The following is a 20,972-nucleotide window of genomic DNA, read 5'->3' as shown; positions in this document are numbered from 1 at the left end:
AAATTTTTTACCTGAATGGGCTGTCCTTGTAACCCTCCGTTAGAATTTTGGGTGACCCAACTCACGAAGGCGAAAACCAACCAGAGTGGTCTGGATGGAGATAGATTCCCCTGTCTAGACTGATGGAAGCAGCTGAGTCTCATGATCAAGGCATGTGCTCAGCAGGAGCTGAAGACTTCTAGTCCACCTCTCTCATTAAATGTCCACCAATCAGGGTTGATTTTCACTTGTCAGGGGCATTCTCTTTTATGAAGTATTTAAAGCACTCAGTGTCTAACATGGGTGGAGGTGGGGTGGGGGGGTATATCTTTGGTTTTCTTAGAGAAACCAATGAATATCAATTTACTGATTATTAGCTAGCCTAATAAATTATTAATTACCCAGAAACTCTCAGGTTTTTCATTTGTCACATATGGGATAATTATATGCTGTAAAAATAATATTTTTGTTGCTGGAATTTTATCAGTGATCCTTTTGAGAGAAGAGGAACCCTTAGGGAGTTTCAAGATATGGAATGTATTGAAGACAGTCTACTTTCTACTGCAGTTTGGTGTAGTGGAGAAAACACTGGACTTGGGAGTCAAGAAGGCCCAAGTTTGAATTTTGTCTCAGATACTTACTAGCTGTCACTAAACAAGTCACTTAATTTCTCTCAGTCTCCATTTCCTCATCTGCAAAATGATAGTTCCTACCTGAAAGAGTGGTTGAGGTTCAAATAAGAAAATATATGTAAAGTGTTTTTAAAACTTTAAAGTGCTATAAAAACTAGCTTTACAATTATATAGTCTCAGGGACTGGACCTGTGACTTCACTGGGATAAGCACCTACTAATGCAGACTAATGCCTTCTTTGTGACTTGAAATCTTTGACAATTGCCTAGAGCACTGACAAAATGAGTGACTTGTTACACAGCCAGCACGTATTGGAGGCAAGACTTGTAACTCAGGTCTTCCTGGCTCCAGAGCTACTCTCTGTCCACTAAACAATGCCACTTCTATTATTATTTAGTTTGCAAAATAATTGTCCTAAGCACTTGGGAATCTGGTAATCAACTGAAAAAAAAAATCTGGAAAGGGGGAAAAAATTTTTTCAGTCATTCTGATGCTTCATGACCCCATCTGGGGTCTTTCTGACAGACAGGTCTTCTGGAGTGATTTGCCATTTCCTTCTCCAGCTCATTTTACAGATAAGGAAACTGAGGCAAACAGGGTTAAGTGACTTGTCCAGGGTCACACAGCTAATAAGTGTCTGAGGCCAGATTTGAACTCAGGATGATGAGTCTTATTGACTCCAGCTTGACACTCTATCCACTGTGCTACCAAGCTGCCCTGGGAGAAAAATAGCAGTCGGTAAAGTACGGATTTTTTTTTCCATTAACAAAAATAATCATCATGGAAATCAGAAGATTGCACTTCTCATAAACATAAGTTTGTTCTCCAATTTTGCATTTTATTTACATATAAATCCGATAATCTCTACATAATGAAGCAAAAGCTTTATTCTTTGGACAAAGACTGTTATGATAATGTTTTAAGAAACAGAGTATCTCAAATGTATAATTTGTAATACAAAATAAAGTGCCAGAATATCTCCATTAGAGTTTATTTACAAGATGACATTATAACATTTTAATCATGCCAAAAGGCATTAAAAGCATCAGGTTAACATGAAGGTCACCTCTAAAATTTTTGTTTTTCTAGAAGTCTAAAAATGATGAGACTCCAAAACTAATAAATACTAAAGTTTCCAAACAGGAATCTTTATTAAGTGTTTAGATATTGGGTTTGGCTGATTTTGTGTGAACAATTCAGGAGACCAGTCACTTGCAACTTCAGCAGCTGGAGGGGACTCGTTTTCAGAAAACGAAAGTCGACATTTGACATTTGAAAGGGAATCAGTCCTAAGGGCTGCATTTTTGGAACTACAGCCTCTACTGTCTTTACAATTTTGAAGTTCAGGAGTAATTTGTTTCATAGCTGTCACTCTGTCCTTGTTCTCTAGATGAAATTCTTTCCCATTTAAATCTTTATCAATCCTTTGTTCCATCTGTCTCTTTTTGTTTTTGGGTCCCTTGGCTTGATTAGGGGTACTGAAAGCAGCAGGCCACTTACCTGGGACCCTGAAACTTAATCCAAGCATTTTTGAGGTGGGAAGTACAGGTGAAAGAAATGCTTTTTTTGTAGTAGGGAGAAGCCAATCATCAAAATTAGTTTCAAAGAATCTGATAGTAGGACTATTAATGATTAGCATTTGCTGTGAATCATTAGCTACGGAAGTGTTCCTGGATCTCAGGCTAGCTGTGTTTTCATTTTTTAGGCAGTTTGGGGTAGGCGGCTGTAAGCCTTCTTCAAAGGTCATTGCTGATTTTTTATAGTCGGAATGCAGATTGTTACAAAGTCTGGGGTATTTTTGATAAGATTCTTTCATTCTATGGACTCTTAGTCTACGATGAAGTGGTGCAATAGGAGTTGACTGTGAATATGGAACAAATTCTTGGCTATCTCCCAGACTGTAGTCTGAATCTGATTGAAAATAAGGGGAAGAATGTGTTTTTGGACATGTAAGTATGTTTTGTGAGGATGACCTTCTTTGAAAATGGCTGCAATTATCATCTACAGGACTAAGGGGAAAATTAGATTCAGGACGATTTTCTGTCAAAACAGTTTTCCATGTTGACAAAATGCCCTGTGATTTATCAATATATTCTGCCACAGTTTCCATTTCTTTGGCACTAACATCAAAGAGATCAGCAGAAGCATTGTAACTGCTGTCATGAGTAGGAGAATAGTTTTGAAGCAAGTTTTCTTTTATAACTGCAGAAGTTATTCCTTGAGATTCTGGCATTAATGCAAACACATTTGTACTCACATTTTTATTGTGGTAATGAGCTTTTGAGTTCTGCACAAGTCTCCTGCATGTTGTAAAACTTCCTTCTTGATTCTGTAGCCAAATAGAACGTCCTTTATTTCTTGCACAAGCATCAGAAAACACAACATGTTTTTCAGAACACAAAGAAGTAACTGTTCTGTCGGTTTGTGGAGAAGATTGCCTTTCTCCACATTTCACAGAATACTTTGTGTTGGCACAAGAATAGACATTTCCGAAAGTATTAGGACTTGGAATGATTTCAACTTTGTATTGTGGCAAACTGTCACTTTTTTTAAAAGAAAGGTATGTTCTAAAGTCTTTTGGAGTCTGAGATAGGACCGACACACTGACATTGGGTATAGCACAGTTAGAAATTTCTTTTCCATTAATACTTAAGCAATTGGCAATGTTATCTTGTTGCATTTCCTTTTGTGAAGCGGAGATCATTTTTGGGCCACAGCTGGAAAAAATACTATTTTTGCCACAGCTTTTGTGTTTTACCTCTGCCCTCACATGTGGCACATGCATACTCCCAGTAGCTTTCTGTGGATTTGCTAATGACCTATCACAGTGAGCATTCACTGGACTGATGTCTTTACCTTTATGACATTCTGTGGCCTGGGCTGGAGTGTTCTCATTTTCAATGACTGCCATAAAAGCATTTAGGCTTTCAGAGAATGGCAGGTCATCCCAAATTTCAGGGTCCCCCTCCTGTGTATCACCAGCATCCACTTCATGGCTAGGAGATGATATGCTAAACGATGGTCTCTTCTGAAAGCTTGAAGAGAAGTCTGATTTGTGATCCTGGTGACGAGTTATCTTAAGTTGGGAACACTTCTCTCCTGTCTCCAGAGTACCAGGGAAAAGATTAGTGTTGCTTTCCTCAAGTGACTGCTTCATTTTTACAGGGCGAAAACTATTCCGATTATTGGCAGCTCCAATCTCATGATAATTGGTAAGAATGGCAGTCATATGACTAACTGGTGAACCAGATTCTGTATCCAGCTTTGCCCTTTCACTCTCCTCACCCAGAGACAAGTGTGGGCTGTGAGAGTCCTGAATATGTTCATGATAGTTACTGACATGGGTGACCTCAGCAGAGGAGGCCCTCTCTCTCTGCTCTAGAAGAACATCATCATCATTACTTTGCTCATAAATGGAGAAATCTTCATCATCAGCTGGTTGTGTAACAACTGGAGTGAGTTCAAGGAACTGCTGCCAAAGCCTTGAAAGACGATCTCTGCCACTTGACTGAACAAAACAAGAGCTGCTGCCAGAGCTACCTAAGCTGCTGAGCTCAGTGCTAGGGTGATCACCTTCCAGTAAATGGCTATCAGAGAGCTGTGGGCCATAGTTATTCTTGAAATTATAAGACTGCAAAAACTGATCAAAGTAGTTGATAACTGTGTACCCTGTGATATTTGAGTTTGGCAGAGAAATCTGACAGGCTACTAACTCTTTAATGTACCTGTCATTGTGAGGGCATTTTTGTAAGAAATTATTAGAAGCTGAAGCTTGTTCACCTTCATTTTCAAAATTCTGCAGGAAAAATGAATGAGCTGACATTAGTAATGTGATTTCCCAGAAAAATTTTAGGATACTAAAGGAAGATGAAATTTCACATATACAAATTCTCAAGTTTTTCATCTTTTTTTAAGAGGGGGAACTTATTTCTTGGAAGCAGTTTTTCCTTAGATGTTATTCTTTATGTATACAGAGCAATAAAGTGTAAGTGGTCTGGAAGGGTAGGAAGGAGCCAAGTTATGAAGAGCTTTAAATGTCAAACAAAGGAGTTTATATTTGACCTTATAAGTAATAGGAAGTCACTGGAGTTTAGTAAAGGAGTGGGGGAGGGGAGTTATATGGCTAATTATATACTTTAGAAAAATCAGCTAAGTGGAAGATACTTTGGAGTGGAGAGAAATATGAGGAAGGGAGACCAGTAATTAGAGGGTTATTGCAACAGTCCAGGTAAGAGGTAATGAACTAGGGTAATAGCTATATGAGTGGAGAGGAGACATTTATGACATAAATTAGATGCTCAATGAATGTTAATCGAATTTTTAGAACACCTTTTCTTTTTTTTTTTTTTAAGCACTTGGAGTTAAGTAACTTGCTCAAGGTTACATGGCCAGTTATTTCTGGGTGTGGTGCTAAGTATCAGAGCCCGGATTCAATCCCAGGTCATCCCGACTCTGGGCCAGTGCTTAGAACATCTTTTCTTGAAAGAACTTGAAATGAGATTGAACAACCACCTTTCTCAAATAGCTTCATTTGTGTCAATATTCACTAGTGGGTAAAATACATGAGGCAAGAGGGGAAAAACTTAATGCTTTTTCTTTACTTAAGTGATTGTATTTTCTAACTATATGATTTTAAAATCACTTGAAACTGTTTGCATTTTTCATTGTAAAATAAAAATTAGGATAGTTTAAAAATCACAACTCACTAGTCCGCAAGGAGTAATAATAATAATGATAATAATAATAATAATAATGATAGTAACTTGAGAGGCCTAGTCAATAGAGTACTTGTCTCAGATTCTAAAGACTTGAATTCCTATCACTGCTCTAAGACATACTGCTTGGGGAACCTTTACCCTAACCCACTAGCCATGGGATGGTCCCTTGTCCTCTAAGAGCTACTCTGTAGGGCTACAAAGCTGTCAGAAAGGTGCAGGTCAGTCCTGGAGGAAGTAGTTTGTGCACTGGGTATTCCCTATGCCAAGGAAATCACTGCTACAGTTTAAAAAAATACTATTTTACATTTTCATAGAACTTTATAATTTATAAATCACTTTCATATGCATTATCTCATTCAATTCTCACAACCCTATGCCATAGATAGAATGGGCACTGTATTCTTAACTTAGAGATGAACAAAGTAAAGTCTAGCTAGCAATTCACTCAAGTCTCTGCAACTAGTAAACTACGAGTCAGGAATAGTACTGGGTTGACCTGATTTCAAATTCATGTTCTTTCTACTACACCACATTAATGAAGTCCAATACATATTCATGGATAGAGACTACAGTCAAATCATCCCAGAACAATAATTAACAACTATGTTATAGAAAAGACTCAATTTATTAGTAATAGATTTCATGTGCCTTATAACTGAAGAACTTTTTCAAACTAACATTTTTTCTCCTGTCTTCAGTGAGGAGTTCTCATCAACAGTTCATAATATGGCTACATGATCTCTGCCTTGTTTTCCTTTCATTATCTTTTATACACTGTAGGAGGGCATACCCAGTTAAAAAGATGAGCAGAGAAGCCGACTGAAGTTTTAGTTTATAGAACAATTTGAACAAATTCTGGAATGTAAAAAATACCAAGTATCAAAACAAAAGAGTCAACACTTCTGAAATCATATTATCATAATATTAAATTTAGGTCTCTGGAGTTGTGAAAACCCTAACTAGAACAGAGGCCCCCTCCTGAACACATAAAGAGGAAGTTGCCACAGGTGTTAAATTTCATCAGCTGAATGGTTTAAACTACTGATCCTGCTATTTTAATACATGTGAGCATTACAGCAGATCCCTGTCCTTATAAGGCATCCTCTCAAAACTATCTGGTGAAATGAAATAATTTGAATACTACAAAAAATACAATAGAATACTTCAAGAAAGTGTTAGTCTTAATTACCGTGACTCCAAAAATAAAGGTTCTCCCAACAAAGCACTCTTGGACTGCTTGAGTTAATAAATCATGAACTGAATTACTATCCAATGTTCCTTCAACTTGATTGGCATCTTTTATATACCTTGAATGGAAGAGAAATTAAAATATGAACACAATAAAACTCTGAAATGCTATCATGTAATAAAATGAGAGACAACAAAATGCATTATCTTGAAAGCATCAAAATTAGTTTTTTGAGTTGTACACGAAAACATGGTGAATTTAGAAACTATCAGTCTCATACTAGAGTTGGCTTCACAACAACTCTAATTTCCGTAATAGCATTACTGAAACAAAAACTGCCTTTTGCAAATCCACCTGCAATATATTCTTTGGGGACCAAAAGTACAGAGGATGGGAAGTTAACTTTTCATAATTAAAGTTTTTTTCAAAGAAACAACAATAATCAAGTATAACATATAGGGGAAAAAGGTAATTTAGGGAGTATGTTACCTGCATAGATATGTCATCAATATCTATAAACTAGGGTCCTGATTTTCAGGGAGCTACAGTAATGACAGTACTAGTTTCCCTGACACCTGAGGGTGGCACTTCTCTAGCAGTGACACTGTAGCCTAAAGCCCCTCCCTTTAAAGCCAAAGGGAGTATCGTTCTTTCTTAGCAACCCTGGAATCCCCTACTGTTTCCTTTATCAAACTGACTTGTAACCACTTGGAAGCCCTAGGTCAGAACACACTGACTTGTATCCTAGCAATTTACGGCTCTATGGCAAATAATTATAGGTTCAAAGGGTTTAGAACTGTAAGGGACCTTAGAGATCAAGTCTAACCCCACCTTACCCCCATTTTAAAGATGAGGGGTAGAAGGTAGAAAAGTAAGGGAATGAGAGAGTTTGCAATTATTGACAAGAGGTAATAAAGCAGAATAATATATTGGATCTGGAATTAGGTGTGTTGGGTTCAAGTTTTGGCTCTGACACTTTTTTGTCATGTGACTCTGGGCAAGTCAACTTTTCTGAAATTCCATTTTCTTATCTGTAAAATGAAGATTAAAAATACTTGTTCTATCTGCCTCCCAGGGCTGTTTCAAGGAAAGTATTTTATAAAATGTAAAGTGCTATATCTAAATGTGAATTATTATTTGAAGGGGTGTAAGCAGAAAAATTACTGGAGAAAACTAGGGTGTGAGTCTCATTGCTGATACTTATAACATGATGATGGGCAAGTGTCACACATATAAACTGAGGTTAGGAATATCTGCTTCACATTTAATATGTGCGTATGCCTTAGGAGAGGGCACTGTGCTAGAGGAGCTACAGAGTCTACAAAAGAAATGGGCAGAGTCCTTAAGGAATTTACACTCGAGATGACCATAGGAGACCATCATAAGTGCAGCAGAGAGTAATAAAGCAAAGTACACCATGAAGCCTAAACAGGGAGGTGCACAAAAGCAAGGTTTCTGGGGAAGGTGGCATTTGGAAAGGCTTTTAAAAGATGGGGAAGAATTCAGTAGGAGGGAGATGGGCATTCTAGGCACAGGGAATAGTCAGGACACGGTATGTGTTTGGGGACCAGAGAAGGCCCTCTTTCTGTGGAGTCAGGAAGGAGCCTGAACTTTATTTCAGAATTGACAGGACCCAGTGAAAATTTGTGGAGTGACATGACCAGATGTATGGGTAAGAAAGATTATTTCTGGCATCAGCATGAAGGATTGACTGGTGGTAGAAAACCTTATAAGGAGAAGATATAATAAGGTAGGTGGGTGGAAAAGGCCTTTATTAGGATGGTGGCAATGGGATTGAAGAGGAAGGGGCAAGTAAGAGAGATCCTTCAGACAGAATGAGAAGGAATTGGTAACAGAATTTTGCATCATTTACCTTAAATGACTATTCTGAGGAAAATGTTTGTAAACCATGTAAGCTATTAGTATCGTGATACTCCTGGAATTCTTAGCACCTTAATATACTGTAAAGGTTTTAACAGGTGAAACTATGCAACAATGGAAAAGCAATTAAATAATGTGGTCTGGAATTTGGCAGATAGCTTTCCCAATAGCTAATTCCTCAAGAGAATATGGCCATTTGAATTCTGACCCCAATTTAGGTGATCCTTCAACTGGATAGGATCATTACTCTACTTTCCTATTCTCTTCCACTTTATGTGGAGCCTTTATGACTGAACTTCTTAACCTAATTTCAAGGTCTAGTTTGACTCAGTGGCACCTGCATATCAATAATCCTATTTATATGTATCCAGAAAATAATAATCTTTTATCTTTCTATGCCTTACTTGTATCATACTGTGAAAGAAATGACAAAAGGATTTTTAAGAAGTTTTAAAATTCTATGAATATTTATAATATTCCACTACGTTCAGAATTTAAAATATATCTATCTATATTATAGTGAAATATTAAGAGAATGTTAAGAAACAAATGAAATTATAATTTAATACTTCTACCTGTTCAGGCAAGTGGCAGTGATGCCAAAAAATGCATCCAAGCAGCTTCCAAACACAGTAATGGCAAACAATCTGTTTGCATCGGAAACTTTTAAGGAGAGTTTATATCTATAAGTGACATTCTTGGCTTCACCGGTATAGCCACATTTTGAACAATCAAACCTGGAAAAGTAGAAAAAAAATGGCAGAATAAAATGATGTTCATTTGTGTATAGTTAAGAATCATCATTATCTGGAGGGGAAGAGCAGGGAGGTGAAAGGGAATGGATCAATCTTACTCTCATTGGATGTGGCTTAAGGAGGGAATAACATACACACTCAATTGGGTATCATACCCTACAGGCAAGTAGGAGGGAAGGGGATAATAAGGGGGATGGATAGAAGGGAGGGCAGACTTGGGGAGAGGGTAGTTAGAAGCAAACACTTTTGAAAAAGGACAGGGTCAAAGGAGAAAACAGAATAAATGGGGGGGATGATATAATGGAGGGAAATATAGTTAGTTTTTCACAATATGACTACTATGGAAATGTTTTGCATAACTATACATATATAACCTATATTGAATTGCTTGTCTTCTCAATGGGGGTGTGTGAGGAGAGAAAGCAGGGAGAGACTATGGAACTCAAAAGTTTTAAAAACAAATGTTAAAAAATTGTTGCTACATGCAACTGGGAAGTAAGTAAGATATACAGTCAATGGGGTATAGAAATCCATCTTGTCCTACAAAGAAGTAAGGGGAAAGGGGGTAAGAAGGGTATACAGGGGATAGAAGAGAGGGAAGACTAGGGGAAGGGGCAATAAGTATGTTTGCCATCTTGGGGTGGGGGTAGGGGAGAGATGGGGAGAAAATTTGGGAACTCAAAATCTTGTGGAAATGAATGTTGAAAATTAAAATAAAAAAAAAATCAACATTATCTTCTCTTTCTCCAATAAAAAGCACCTCTCTAGTAAATAAGGGAAGCTGAAATGACAATTTTTAAAACTTGTGTTTAGTCCAGAATATTAGGATTCAGGTTAGCTTACTCTCAGACTCTCTCAAACCTAACTCTCTTTTCAGAAATACTGATCTTATAAATGACCAGGGCCTACTTCATGAGGTAAAGAAAGGCATATATGGAATTTTCATATATGAAAATTGATGTATTTATTAGGTATCCAAATCACAACTTGTAAATTAAGTGACATTTTACTGTTTTAGGGGCAGCATAATGAAGCCAGCACCAAACTAACAGGAGACCAAAATTGTAAACTTTATTTTTCTGCCAAGAATTTAATGACTAGTATTGCAATATTCTTTTACACACACTGTCCCTCATTTTCCTTATCCACAGAAGGGAATAACTTAATTTCCCTTTATCAACTTTACTTAGAAATAATTAGGTTAAAAAAATCTATATAATAAAGCACTGCTAGTTTCTTGGAAGAACTAAATACATATTATAATTATCACTCTCCTAAATGTTTTCCCTCAAAAGACCAATTGTTTGCAAAAATTTCATCAAAGTTTAGTACTCATTAAAAAAATTTTTTTTCTCAGTCACACTGTGCAATAACTGACTTTGATAGATTTAGCTCTTCTCAGCTATATAAGGACCTAAGAGAACTCCAAAAGACCCATGATGGAAAATGTCATCCATACCCAGAGAAAAGAACTATGGAATCTGAATGCAGATCAAAGCATACTATTTTTGTTTTGTTTTTTCTTTCTTGTGGTTCTTCCATTAGTTCTAATTCTTCTATACAACATGACTAATGGGAAAATATGTTTACTAAGAATGTATATGTAGAGCTTATATCAGATTGCAGGTCGTCTTGAGGAGGGGGAAGGGAAGGAGGGGGAGAAAATTTAAAACTCAAAACCTTATGGAAGTGAATGTTGAAAACTTAAAAGTAACTAAATTAAATTAAAATTTTTTTATTATAGATTTAACATCAACAAATATTTCCTTGTACAAAGAACATAAAAGGATTATATGAAACTATGAATCTATTATAGCATTTATATAATACTAATACAGCTTGCTTTGATACTCATTCTTTAGTGATATTTTTAATTGGGCAAAAATGATTTCTCTTTCATTTCGTCCCTGACATATTTACTGAGAACAAATAAGGTTTTTTTTCCTTAGCATTTTTCCCCCATAGTAATACACTAAAATCTTTCTTTTCCTCCCATATCCCAAAATCTTCCCGTCTTTCTAACCTGAGGATTTTCATTCCTGAGTAACCCCCCAGGAATCTAATTTTTCTGACCCATTCCTAGCCTTCTAGGCATTAAGGGAGAAAAGGCACAAAAAATCAAGTTGATTTCCTTTCATTACCAACCACTGATCTTACTGGACCTAACCTTAGTTGGCATCTTACAGTTCAACAATTCCTTGGCATCTCTGCCCCCTAGCATGAAATATCTATTAAGTGCTTACTAAGCAATGGTGTTGTGCTAAGTGATGGGAATACAAAGAAAGGTAAAAATGGTCTCTATCCTCAGGGAGTTTAATGAGGGCGATAACATGCAAACTATGTACAAACATGATACATGACAAAACTGAAAAGGAAGGCACTAGCATTAAAAGAGACTGGGAAAGGCTTCTTACAGAAGGTGTGACTAGCTGAGACTTGAAGGAAACCAGAAAGCCAGGAGGTACAGGTGAAGAGAATTCTAAGCATGGGGGGCTGCCAATGAAAAGGCAGTCAAGAGATGGAGTGCTTTGTTCAAGAAACATCAAGAGGGTCAGTCATTGGATCATATAGTATGAGGAAGGGAGTAGATGACAGCTTCCTACTTTACTGAGAATATTAAGGCTGTCTTAGTGAAGTTTCTCAACTTTTCTTTCCCTTAAGACTGTTCTTAATTGTCACCCATTCTTTTTTTCCCTCTGATCACAAAGAAAAAAAAGGTATGCATACTCTTTATTAGGGCCAATGGGCCCCTAATCCCATACCCTCTGACTTCTTCTACTACCTTGTTCTAGTCATTGCCTCTAATGAATGTTTAATCTTTCCCTCTCCACCGGCCCTCTCTTATTTGTGTACATACACAGTGAGGTTAACTGAATCTTAAAAATCTTAAAATTTTTAATTTTTTTAAAATTTTAATTAAAAAAAAAATTTTAAATCTAAAAAATCCTTCTTGGGGTGGCCAGGTAGCACAGCGAGTAAGAGCACCGGCTCCAGTGTCAGGATGACCTGGGGATCGAATCCCGGGCTCAGACACTTAGCACCCACCCAGAAACACCTGGCCGTGTAACCTTGAGCAAGTTACTTAACCCCGATTGCTTTAAAAAAAAAAAAAATCCTTCTCTTAGGGGTGGCTAGGTGGTGCAGTAAGAGCGCCAGCCCTGGAGTCAGGAGGACCTGGGATTGGTTCTGGCCTCAGATACTTAACCACACAAAAAAACTGGCCGTGTAACCTTTGGGCAAGTTACTTAACCCCAATTGCTTTAAAAAAAAAAAATCCTTCTCTTGACTATTATTCATCTTGGATGCTATCTCAGGTATTTTTTCATTTTCATTGTTAAACTTCTCGAAAAAGTTGTCTATATCTGATGCTTCTAATTTCTCACTAACGTTTTCCTCAATCCATTGCAATAGCTTCTACCCCCACCATTCTACTGAACTTGCTCACTCAAAAATCAACCATGATTTCTTAATTGTCAAAGGTAATATGGTTCCCCCCTCCCCCTCTTATCTTCCCAGACCTCTCGCTTTCTGCAGCATTTAAAACAGCTGAATACCCCTTCTGGGTAATTTCTTTTGATAATAGATATTTCATATATTCTAATTTTATAGTCTTTTGACTTTATTTCAGGAATTCTTGTTCTTTCACTGAATTTGTTATCTTCCCATTCTGTTTTTCAGTGTCCACGACTTTGCTAAAGTAGCCCAGCTTTTGTTCTATGATGTTTATTCTCTTTCCTAGTTTTTCATCAAGAGCTCCAATTTCATTCTTTGTCTTCTTCGATGCTTTATTTCTTTTAATAGGTCATCAAACCATTCTTGGAGTTCTTGTTGACAATCTATTCTTTTTTTTCCCCTGGGTTTTTATACTTAAAAATATTACAGAATTATTTTCTGAAATTTTATCTTGAGGTTCTCTTACTCCATTGAATTTTTTTTGGTGGTGGTTGTTTTGTTTGTTCATTTTTTTCAGTGACTCCTAGGGGTGGCAGGCCCCTTCCTTTGCTATTTCTGAGCTTCCTTGGCTATGTAAATGTTAGAATCCTCTGGATATTTCCCAGCGTGCAAACAGAAGCCTGCAAGCAGCTACAGAGCTGTCACGAACTGATGGGAACCTGGTTCCCAAGCCTTGTCGTCTTCTACAGTTCTAAGTAGAAGCTGTGGAGGGGAAAATGTGGGCTTCTTTGACACTAGCTCAGATCCAGAGCTCAAGGTGCACTCCTAGGTGATTATGTCTTTTGTTATGTGGATTACCTCATCTCTCCTGCTAGTTGATACTCCCCTCTTCATTATTGCTGTGACAGTTGTAGTGGGTTATCTAGAATCTGTCCCACCACCATCTTTGCCAAAGTTCCTGTCTTGTCTTCAAACATATCACATTCTTCTAGCTCTCTTCCTAACATATCCTGTCTCCTCTTTCTGTTACTGACCCTTTAATATATTTCTCATCGATTTTCCCATGACTTTCTTCTACCTATTTGATCTTCCTTTTCTTGCATTGCCAGGATTTAATTACCATGTTTATGTAGATAATTCCCAAGTCTCTAGCTCCAGTCTCCCCATTTCTTTGAGCTCCAGAACATACCTCTAGAACGCTTCCAACTGGATGTTCCACTGAATAAAAAAGTAAAAACAAAAACCACAACACAACCTTTAACTCCCCCACCCTCCAGATCAATTTAATAATTCTTTCAGTCTCCTATGCTTGGGATTATCTTTGAAGGGTTCTAACTTGCTAATTCCATCTCCAAAATATCTCTTGCATGTATTACTTACTCTTTATTTCCACTGCAAAAGTTCAAGTACAGGTGCTCCTTACCACCTACCTGTACAATACTCATCTGACAGGTCTTCCTATGCAATCTATCCTTCACATTGCTACTACATTAATTTTCTTTAAGCACAGATCTAGTCAGGCTATTCTTCTGCTGAAAAATCTGTAGTTCCTTATTATTTACCAGGTGAAATCCAAACTTTTTTTTCTGGCATTTAAGGCCCTCCAAAATCCTCCTTCCTTTGCAGACAACTCATATACCACCCTCCACATACTAAGCTCCAGCTAGACTTAACTACTTTTAACCTATTCCTTTGTACACTCTTGCCCCCATTCTGGGAATGTCTGCCCCTTTCTCTTTTTGCCAAATGAATGTCTAGTCATCTTTTAAAGTCCAGGTAAAGTCTATCTCTTCCATGAAGCCTGCTCAGTTATTAGTAATAACCTTCCCCTCTGAACACCATATGCCACTTTGTTTTATACCTAATGCACTTATAATGTAATACTGTCATTGTTATCTGTTTTGTGTCTTATCCCTGTACTACAACAGAAATGCAGTGTGGCTAGGTACAGTATCTTACATAAACATAAGAAGATTGCTTAACAGAATGTATTGTAAACAGGTGCTTAGTAACAAATGTTTGTTGAAAGAATTCTAAAATAGGTGGGAAATGCAAATGGCTAAAATCTTGTAAAAATGGACTTTAAGGTAATGATTTAAGTGACCTGAAGATATGTACCAGATCTGTCTTTCAGCCTGGGATGGTCACCAATTATTGTCCAGTGAAGTATGACCAGGATGGTGAAGGGCCTAGAAACCATGTTGAAGGAATAATTGAAAAAAAAACTGGGGATGTTTATATTGGAGAAAAGTCTTCTTTTAGATTCAAACTCTATTATTCTAAGTGAAATTATCTCAAGGACTAGCATAGCACCTGGGAAAGCATTTCAGACCTGGGTTCAAATCGTGCCTCTGACATTTTCTACCTGTGTGACTTTGGGCAAGTCGAAACTTACCTAGGCCTCAGTTTTCTCATCTGCAAAATGAGAGGGGTTCACTAGGTAGTATCTGAGGTCTCTTCCATATCTAAACTTATGAGGAAATAAACTTATTATAAATGAGTCCAGAGGGCAGCAGGGAAGTAGAGATTGGCTCGACATCAGAAAAAAAACTTCCTAGTAATCATAGCTGCTAATAATAGGACAGACTGCTTCATAAGGAGTAATGTTTCTGAAGATGTTTTAAGCACAAGCTAGATGACCATTTGTCAGGGATATTATAGTATAGATTTCTGTACAAGAGATGCAGCTAACTTTCAACACCAAGATCTAAGTGATGTCATCTAAGCAGTACAAAAAAGTTACCCTGGAAATAGTAGTTTGTGTTGATTGATGCTTATAGAGTAAGTGTGTGGAGGAAGAAAAAGGAGGAAGAGACAAAGAAAAATCTGAAAGCCCTGAAAGGGCTGATTTAAGAAAGATGTTACTAAACAATCAGTTCTATTTTCAAGTACTCATGACTGATCTGCAGTCCTTCATTCACACTCTCTTTGATGAACGAGTGTTTGTCTCCATATTGGCTGGCTGCAGTCTGGCCTGCCCAGAGAGCAAGATAAAACTATTTGGTTCATACAGGAACTGAACCTGCAAACTGATTCACTATCACAGGTTTCTTTACAAAGTTAAAAACCAAAGCAACAGAAAAAAAATTAGCTCATATTTTGATGGCTGCTATCACTAAAATTTAAAGATTTAGAGTAAATCCTTAATGAAGTAGTGATCTTTAAGATTTCGAGTCTTTTTATGTACTTCTGTAGAGGCTAGAATGTGGAACTTCCTGATAAAAACGAGTGGGCCAGGCAGGGATGGAAGTAAAAGTGAGGAATTGTTTTTCCCTCACTATCTACAACTATCACTATCTTACCAAGTAAGAAAAACAGAAAGCAAAAGGTCATCGTAAGAAGTATAGTACCTGGGGTGGCTAGGTGGTGCAGTGAATAGAGCACCGGCCCTGGAGTTAGGAGGACCTGAGTTCAAATCTAGCCTCAGACACTTAACACTTACTAGCCGTGTGACTTTGGGCAAGTCACTTAACCCCAAATGCGCTGGCCTCCCCCCTCAAAAAAGAAGCAAATAGTATAGTGCCTTATAATGCTTCAAGGAATATTATATCTTAAAAAGACAATGTTCAAGTATTCTGTTTTATGTACTTAAGCGGTCCAAGTCCTTGTCTTGTAGAAGGAATGAACGCCTTAACACTTGAAGTGAACATATATGGAATGTGAATGCTTTTGCCACACATGAACTTGAAAATGTGTATTTTTCTATTCTTATGGTTTCTTCACTATTAGACTATTTAAAATTGCCCTCATCTCCCAACTAAACCCCCAAAGTCAGAGCATTTACCCCAAATTACCTTTTAGAAACTAGGATTACTCTAGAGAAGCACTTCTGACATGACGGATAGATGAAACTGGAGTTCTGAAGAGCAACTATAGAAGCAATGAGAAACTTTCTTCTTCTATTCATGTGTTCACTCTGTTTTATGAGAAAAACAAACAGCTTCTGTAAGTGAATGACGAATTATCTCCTAAATATACAAACTTTAAAGTTTTGCACAACTAAACTTATGGAAATGAACCCATGCCAGGTCCTAGATATGAATTCCAATTCTGCTATTATGACCTGGGAGATCCAGAACAAGCCTCTTAACCACTCTAAGTTTTCAGTGTTCTTGCTTTTAAAACAAGGAGGCTGGACTAATAGATCGTTAAATTTTTTTTTTCTCAATGAGATGTAAAAACAATTTTTATAATATTAAAAAAAAATTTGAGATCCAAATTCTCTTTCCCTCCCTACCCCCACCCCCATTGAGAAGGCAAACAATTTTATATAAATTATACAAGTGCAGTCACAGAAAACATATTTCCATATTAGCCATGCTGCAAAAGAAAATATAGACAAAAAAAGTTAAACAAAATAAGAAAAATAAAGTTTTTTTTAAAAAGTGTGCTTTAATCTGCATTCATATTCTGTCAATTCTTTCTCTGGAGGTGGATGGCATTTTTCATCATAAATCCTTTGGAACTGTCTTGGATCACGGTATTGCTGATAATAACTAAATCATTCTCAGATGATCATTGTACAATATTGCTGTTACTGTGTATGATGCTCTGGTTTTGCTTCCTTCAGTTTGTATCAGTTGGAGGACTGGGAGAATATTCTCCACTGTAGGAATGCAAATGTATGTTGTTGCCTTCTTTCTAAGATTGTATTGTGTAAGATCTTCCCTGCCCCTAGGTTAAGTGCACCTGGAGCCTGTGGTAGAAGGCATGTTTTTCAGGAGATACTTTGTGATTGGGCAGTGGGTCAAGAGTGTTGTTACATTCTCTGAGTCTGGAGAAAGCTATATAAACCTTGATGTGAGACTTCGATTTGGGGCTCATTTTGAGAAGTGTTATGTGATCTGACCAGACCACACTCTGGGCAGCTGTTGAGAGCCCCCTCCCCCCCACCTCCCCAGCTTTGAAAACCCAGATGTTGATGCTTCCCTCTCTGGTAACTGACTAGGTATGGATGTAATGGCTGGACAGTTGCAGCGAGCCCTGTCTGCTAGATCTGTTTGTTTCTCTGTCTTGTAACTTCTGCTTGTAACCTGTCTGTATACTCTGAAGTTTGGGGTGTTGACTTTTTCCCCTGAACTACCTGTTTGTTTGATTGATTAATGCAAGACTGTTAACCCATTTTGAGTTGCTTTCCTTTAGAAAAGCAGATCTAAGAACCTGTGTTGGCAGCCACCCTGGGTATACTAGCTTGCTGCTACAATGAGGAACTTAGAGGAGAATGTTTGGGGGAAAAGAAATCGCATTCAGTTTTGGACATGTTGAGTTTCAGATGCTATGGGGCAGTTTGCAATGTTCAGTATGTAGCTGGAGATCGAAGATTGGAGGTCAGCAGAGAAATTAGGGGTAGGTAAGTAGATTTGAGAATCATCACCACAGAAATGATCACTGAATCCATGGGAATTGATGAGATCACTAAGTGAAATAGTATAGATGGGTAAGAGGGCCCAGGGCAGACAGAGCCTTGGATTAGCAGATGTGATCAGGATAAAAATTCAGTGAAGGAGACTGAGGAAAAGTGGTCAAGAAGGTAGGAGCACCAAAGGAGGGCAGCAGAAAACCAAGAGAGAAGAGTGTATCAAGGAGAAGAAGGTGATCAATAGTATCAAAGGTTACAGAAAGGTCAAGAAGGATGAGGACTGAGAAAAATCCATTAGATTTGGCATTTAAAAGTAATTTTGGAGAAAGCAGTTTCAGCTGAATGATGATGGTGGAAGTCAGACTGCAGGAGAGTTAAGAGAGTGAGAGGAAAGGAAGTAGAGAAACTAATTGCAGATGGCCTTCTCAAGTTCAGCCACAAAAGGGAGGAAATACTGGACAGTAGTTACCAAGAATGGAAGGAGCAAGTGATGGTTTTTTGAGGATGAGTTAAGACATGGTCCTGTTTGTAGGAGTAGGAAAGCACATAGTAGATAGGAAAAGATTAGTGAGAGAGAAGGAATAAGGGGGAAATGTGCTGGAGAAGAAAGTTAAGAATGAGGGTATGCAGAGTTAGAAGGAATTTGTGCATGCAGAATGGTTCTCCTTGGGAAGAAGGGTCATTTCTTCATGTGAGATAGAAGGGAAGGAGATAGTAGCAGAAGGCATCTGAGTGATGTGAGATGAAGAAGGAAGAAGAGAGACTTTTCTTCAAATGGTCTCACTTTTTTTCAGTGAAATATGAGGCAAGGTTTTCAACTGAGAGGATGAAAGAAGGGGGAGTTATGATAGGTCTGCGAAAAGATAAAAAGTTCTGGAAAAGCTGCTGTGGTGAATGGGATCGTGAATGGATTAGGGAGGTATAAAAGCCCAGTTGAGATTAGAAAACATAAATATGAAGTAGATTCAGCAGTTTTGTGATTTTCTTCAGCTTCATTCAGTAGGATATGAATAGGAGCAAAGGCAGTGGACGGGGGAAAGGAATAAGCATTTATTAAGCACCTACTATGTGCCAAGCTAAGCACTTTGCAAATATTATCTAATATGATATTCATAAATAACCCTGGGAGGTAGGTGCCATTGTTATCTCTATTTTAAAGCAAAGGAAATTGAGGCACACAGAAGTTAAGTGACTTGCCCAGGATAACTCAACTAGTAAATATCTGAGGCTAGATTTGAATTCTGGTTTCCTGAAGCAGTTCCTTCATTCTATCTGGTTAGTTGTCCTTCTGGCTCAAAGAGGATCAAAATGACATCACTATGTTGGGATCAAGGTACAGTGTGTCTGACTTTAGTGATCAGACCAATATGAGCTCAGAAGGCTCTACCACAGGTCAGGCACAAATAGTCCAGAGGAACATTTGGAGTGGAGACGTCTCTAAATTTGTACATTTCACATTTCTTTTATTACAGGATTTCTTGTTGCTCATAAGCATGCACACATTCCATATACCAATGGTGAGTGGAATCATCTTAAAGCTCTGTCACCTAGCTACCTCTAGGCAGCTAGCCCACAGTGGAGAGTGGATGGTGGGAATAATGCAAGGCTGAATCTAAGTGGTATGTTCAAGGTCACACAGATAGCTAGGAGTAGAGGCAGGATTTGAACCCTCTGGTTGCAAATCTAGCGCTTTTCCCACTGTAATGTAATGCTTTCTCTCATTTCCCCTTCTTGGAACCTCTAGATCCCTTTAAGACTCAAATCAAGTGCTAATTCCTTCAACAGCTTATCCAGTTAGTCAGTCAATACCTATTTATTAAGTAGAAGGATCTACTATGTATCAGGCATTATGCTAAGTGCTGCGGATAGGAAGAAAAGCGAAAAACACTTCCTGTTCTTAAGGAACTCTCAACCTAACGGGGAAGACAACATGCAAACAACTATGTGCAAACAAGATGTTTACAGCATCAGTATGAGATAATCAACAGAGGGAAAACATTAGCAATAAGAGGGATCCAGAAAGGCTTCTTGTAGAAGGTGGAATCTTAGTTGGGACTTGTAGGAAGCCAGGGAAGCCAGGAGGTGAGGATGAGAAGGGAGGGAAACCCAGGCATGGGAGACAGTCAGTGAAAATGCCCAGAACTGGTAGATGGAGAAATAACAAGGAGGCTAGCATCAACTGATCAAAGAGTGAGAAAGATAAAAATAACAGTAAGGTATAAGAAGTACATTTACATTTAAAGTATAAGAAGACTGGAAAAGTAGGAGAGGATCAGATTAGGGAGGGCTTTGAATGACAAAATTTTATATTTGATTTTGGAGGTGACTGGGAGTCACTGGAGTTTATTGATTTTTTTTTTGGGGGGGGGGGGCAGCAGACCTTCACTTCAAGAAGATCAATTTGACAACCAAGTGGAGGATATGCTGGGGAGAGATGAGTTAGGGAGATCAACTGGAAGGCTACTGCTACTGCAGCAGGGAGGAGGTCCTGCACCACAAGGGTAGCAGTTTCAAGGCAGAAGGGAGAGGCAGAATTGACAGAACTTTTGGCAATCAGCTGGGACTGCTCTCCTTCCCTTCTCTCCATAAAGGTTTAAAGCTGGATGTCTCGTAAAACCACTTCATTTTACAGATTAGAAATCTGAGGCCTAGAGAGATGAAAGGACTCATCTAATACAAAACAGACATAAGCAGAGGAAGTATTTGAACTTAGTTTCTCTGATTTCACATCTAGTACTTCTACCCAAATGATTGTGTCCATACTCAGTCTGAGTAGAAGGTGTCTTGCCCCCAGGAGAATGTAAGGTCCTAGAAGGTAGGGAATGCTTTGTTTTTGTCTTAGTACCATAAGCACCTAGCCTTCATGGGAGGTGCTTAATAAATGCTTACTGATATAAGTTAAAAGAATTTAACCAGTCTTGTTTCTGTATTCTCCATACTCTTTAGAATGTATCCTTTTAAGAAACATTCATTTAGGAAACTCCACTTCCTATTATTCCTCTTTGTAGTCCTTCCTCAATCCCTCCCTATACCTTCCCTACTTCCTTTGCAAATACCCTGACCACT

General features: G+C 38.0%; 1 protein-coding gene across 2 annotated transcripts in view; it reads right to left on the bottom strand.

The window, feature by feature from the left end:
- Window positions 1-1,735: 1,735 nt before the first annotated feature.
- The window catches only part of DDIAS (DNA damage induced apoptosis suppressor), a 32,671-nt gene continuing 13,434 nt past the window's right edge, over window positions 1,736-20,972 (bottom strand). The window contains exons 2-5 of one of the 2 annotated variants that reach the window (XM_069070952.1): window positions 16,342-16,463; window positions 8,975-9,136; window positions 6,519-6,636; window positions 1,736-4,407 (exon numbers count right to left, since the gene is read on the bottom strand). In XM_069070952.1, the coding sequence (XP_068927053.1) occupies window positions 1,738-4,407; window positions 6,519-6,636; window positions 8,975-9,136; window positions 16,342-16,454 (3,063 nt within the window). In that variant the 5' untranslated portion in view covers window positions 16,455-16,463 and the 3' untranslated portion in view covers window positions 1,736-1,737. The remainder of the gene's footprint in view (window positions 4,408-6,518; window positions 6,637-8,974; window positions 9,137-16,341; window positions 16,464-20,972) is intronic. The other variant, XM_069070953.1, reaches the window with a different exon arrangement.

This window comes from Petaurus breviceps, unplaced genomic scaffold (assembly GCF_028583685.1).
Source record: "Petaurus breviceps papuanus isolate PSGF00001 unplaced genomic scaffold, PetGlider_PUasm1.0 90823, whole genome shotgun sequence".
In the NCBI taxonomy this organism is placed as follows: domain Eukaryota; kingdom Metazoa; phylum Chordata; class Mammalia; order Diprotodontia; family Petauridae; genus Petaurus; species Petaurus breviceps.
This window is presented reverse-complemented; position numbering and strand designations above follow the sequence as displayed.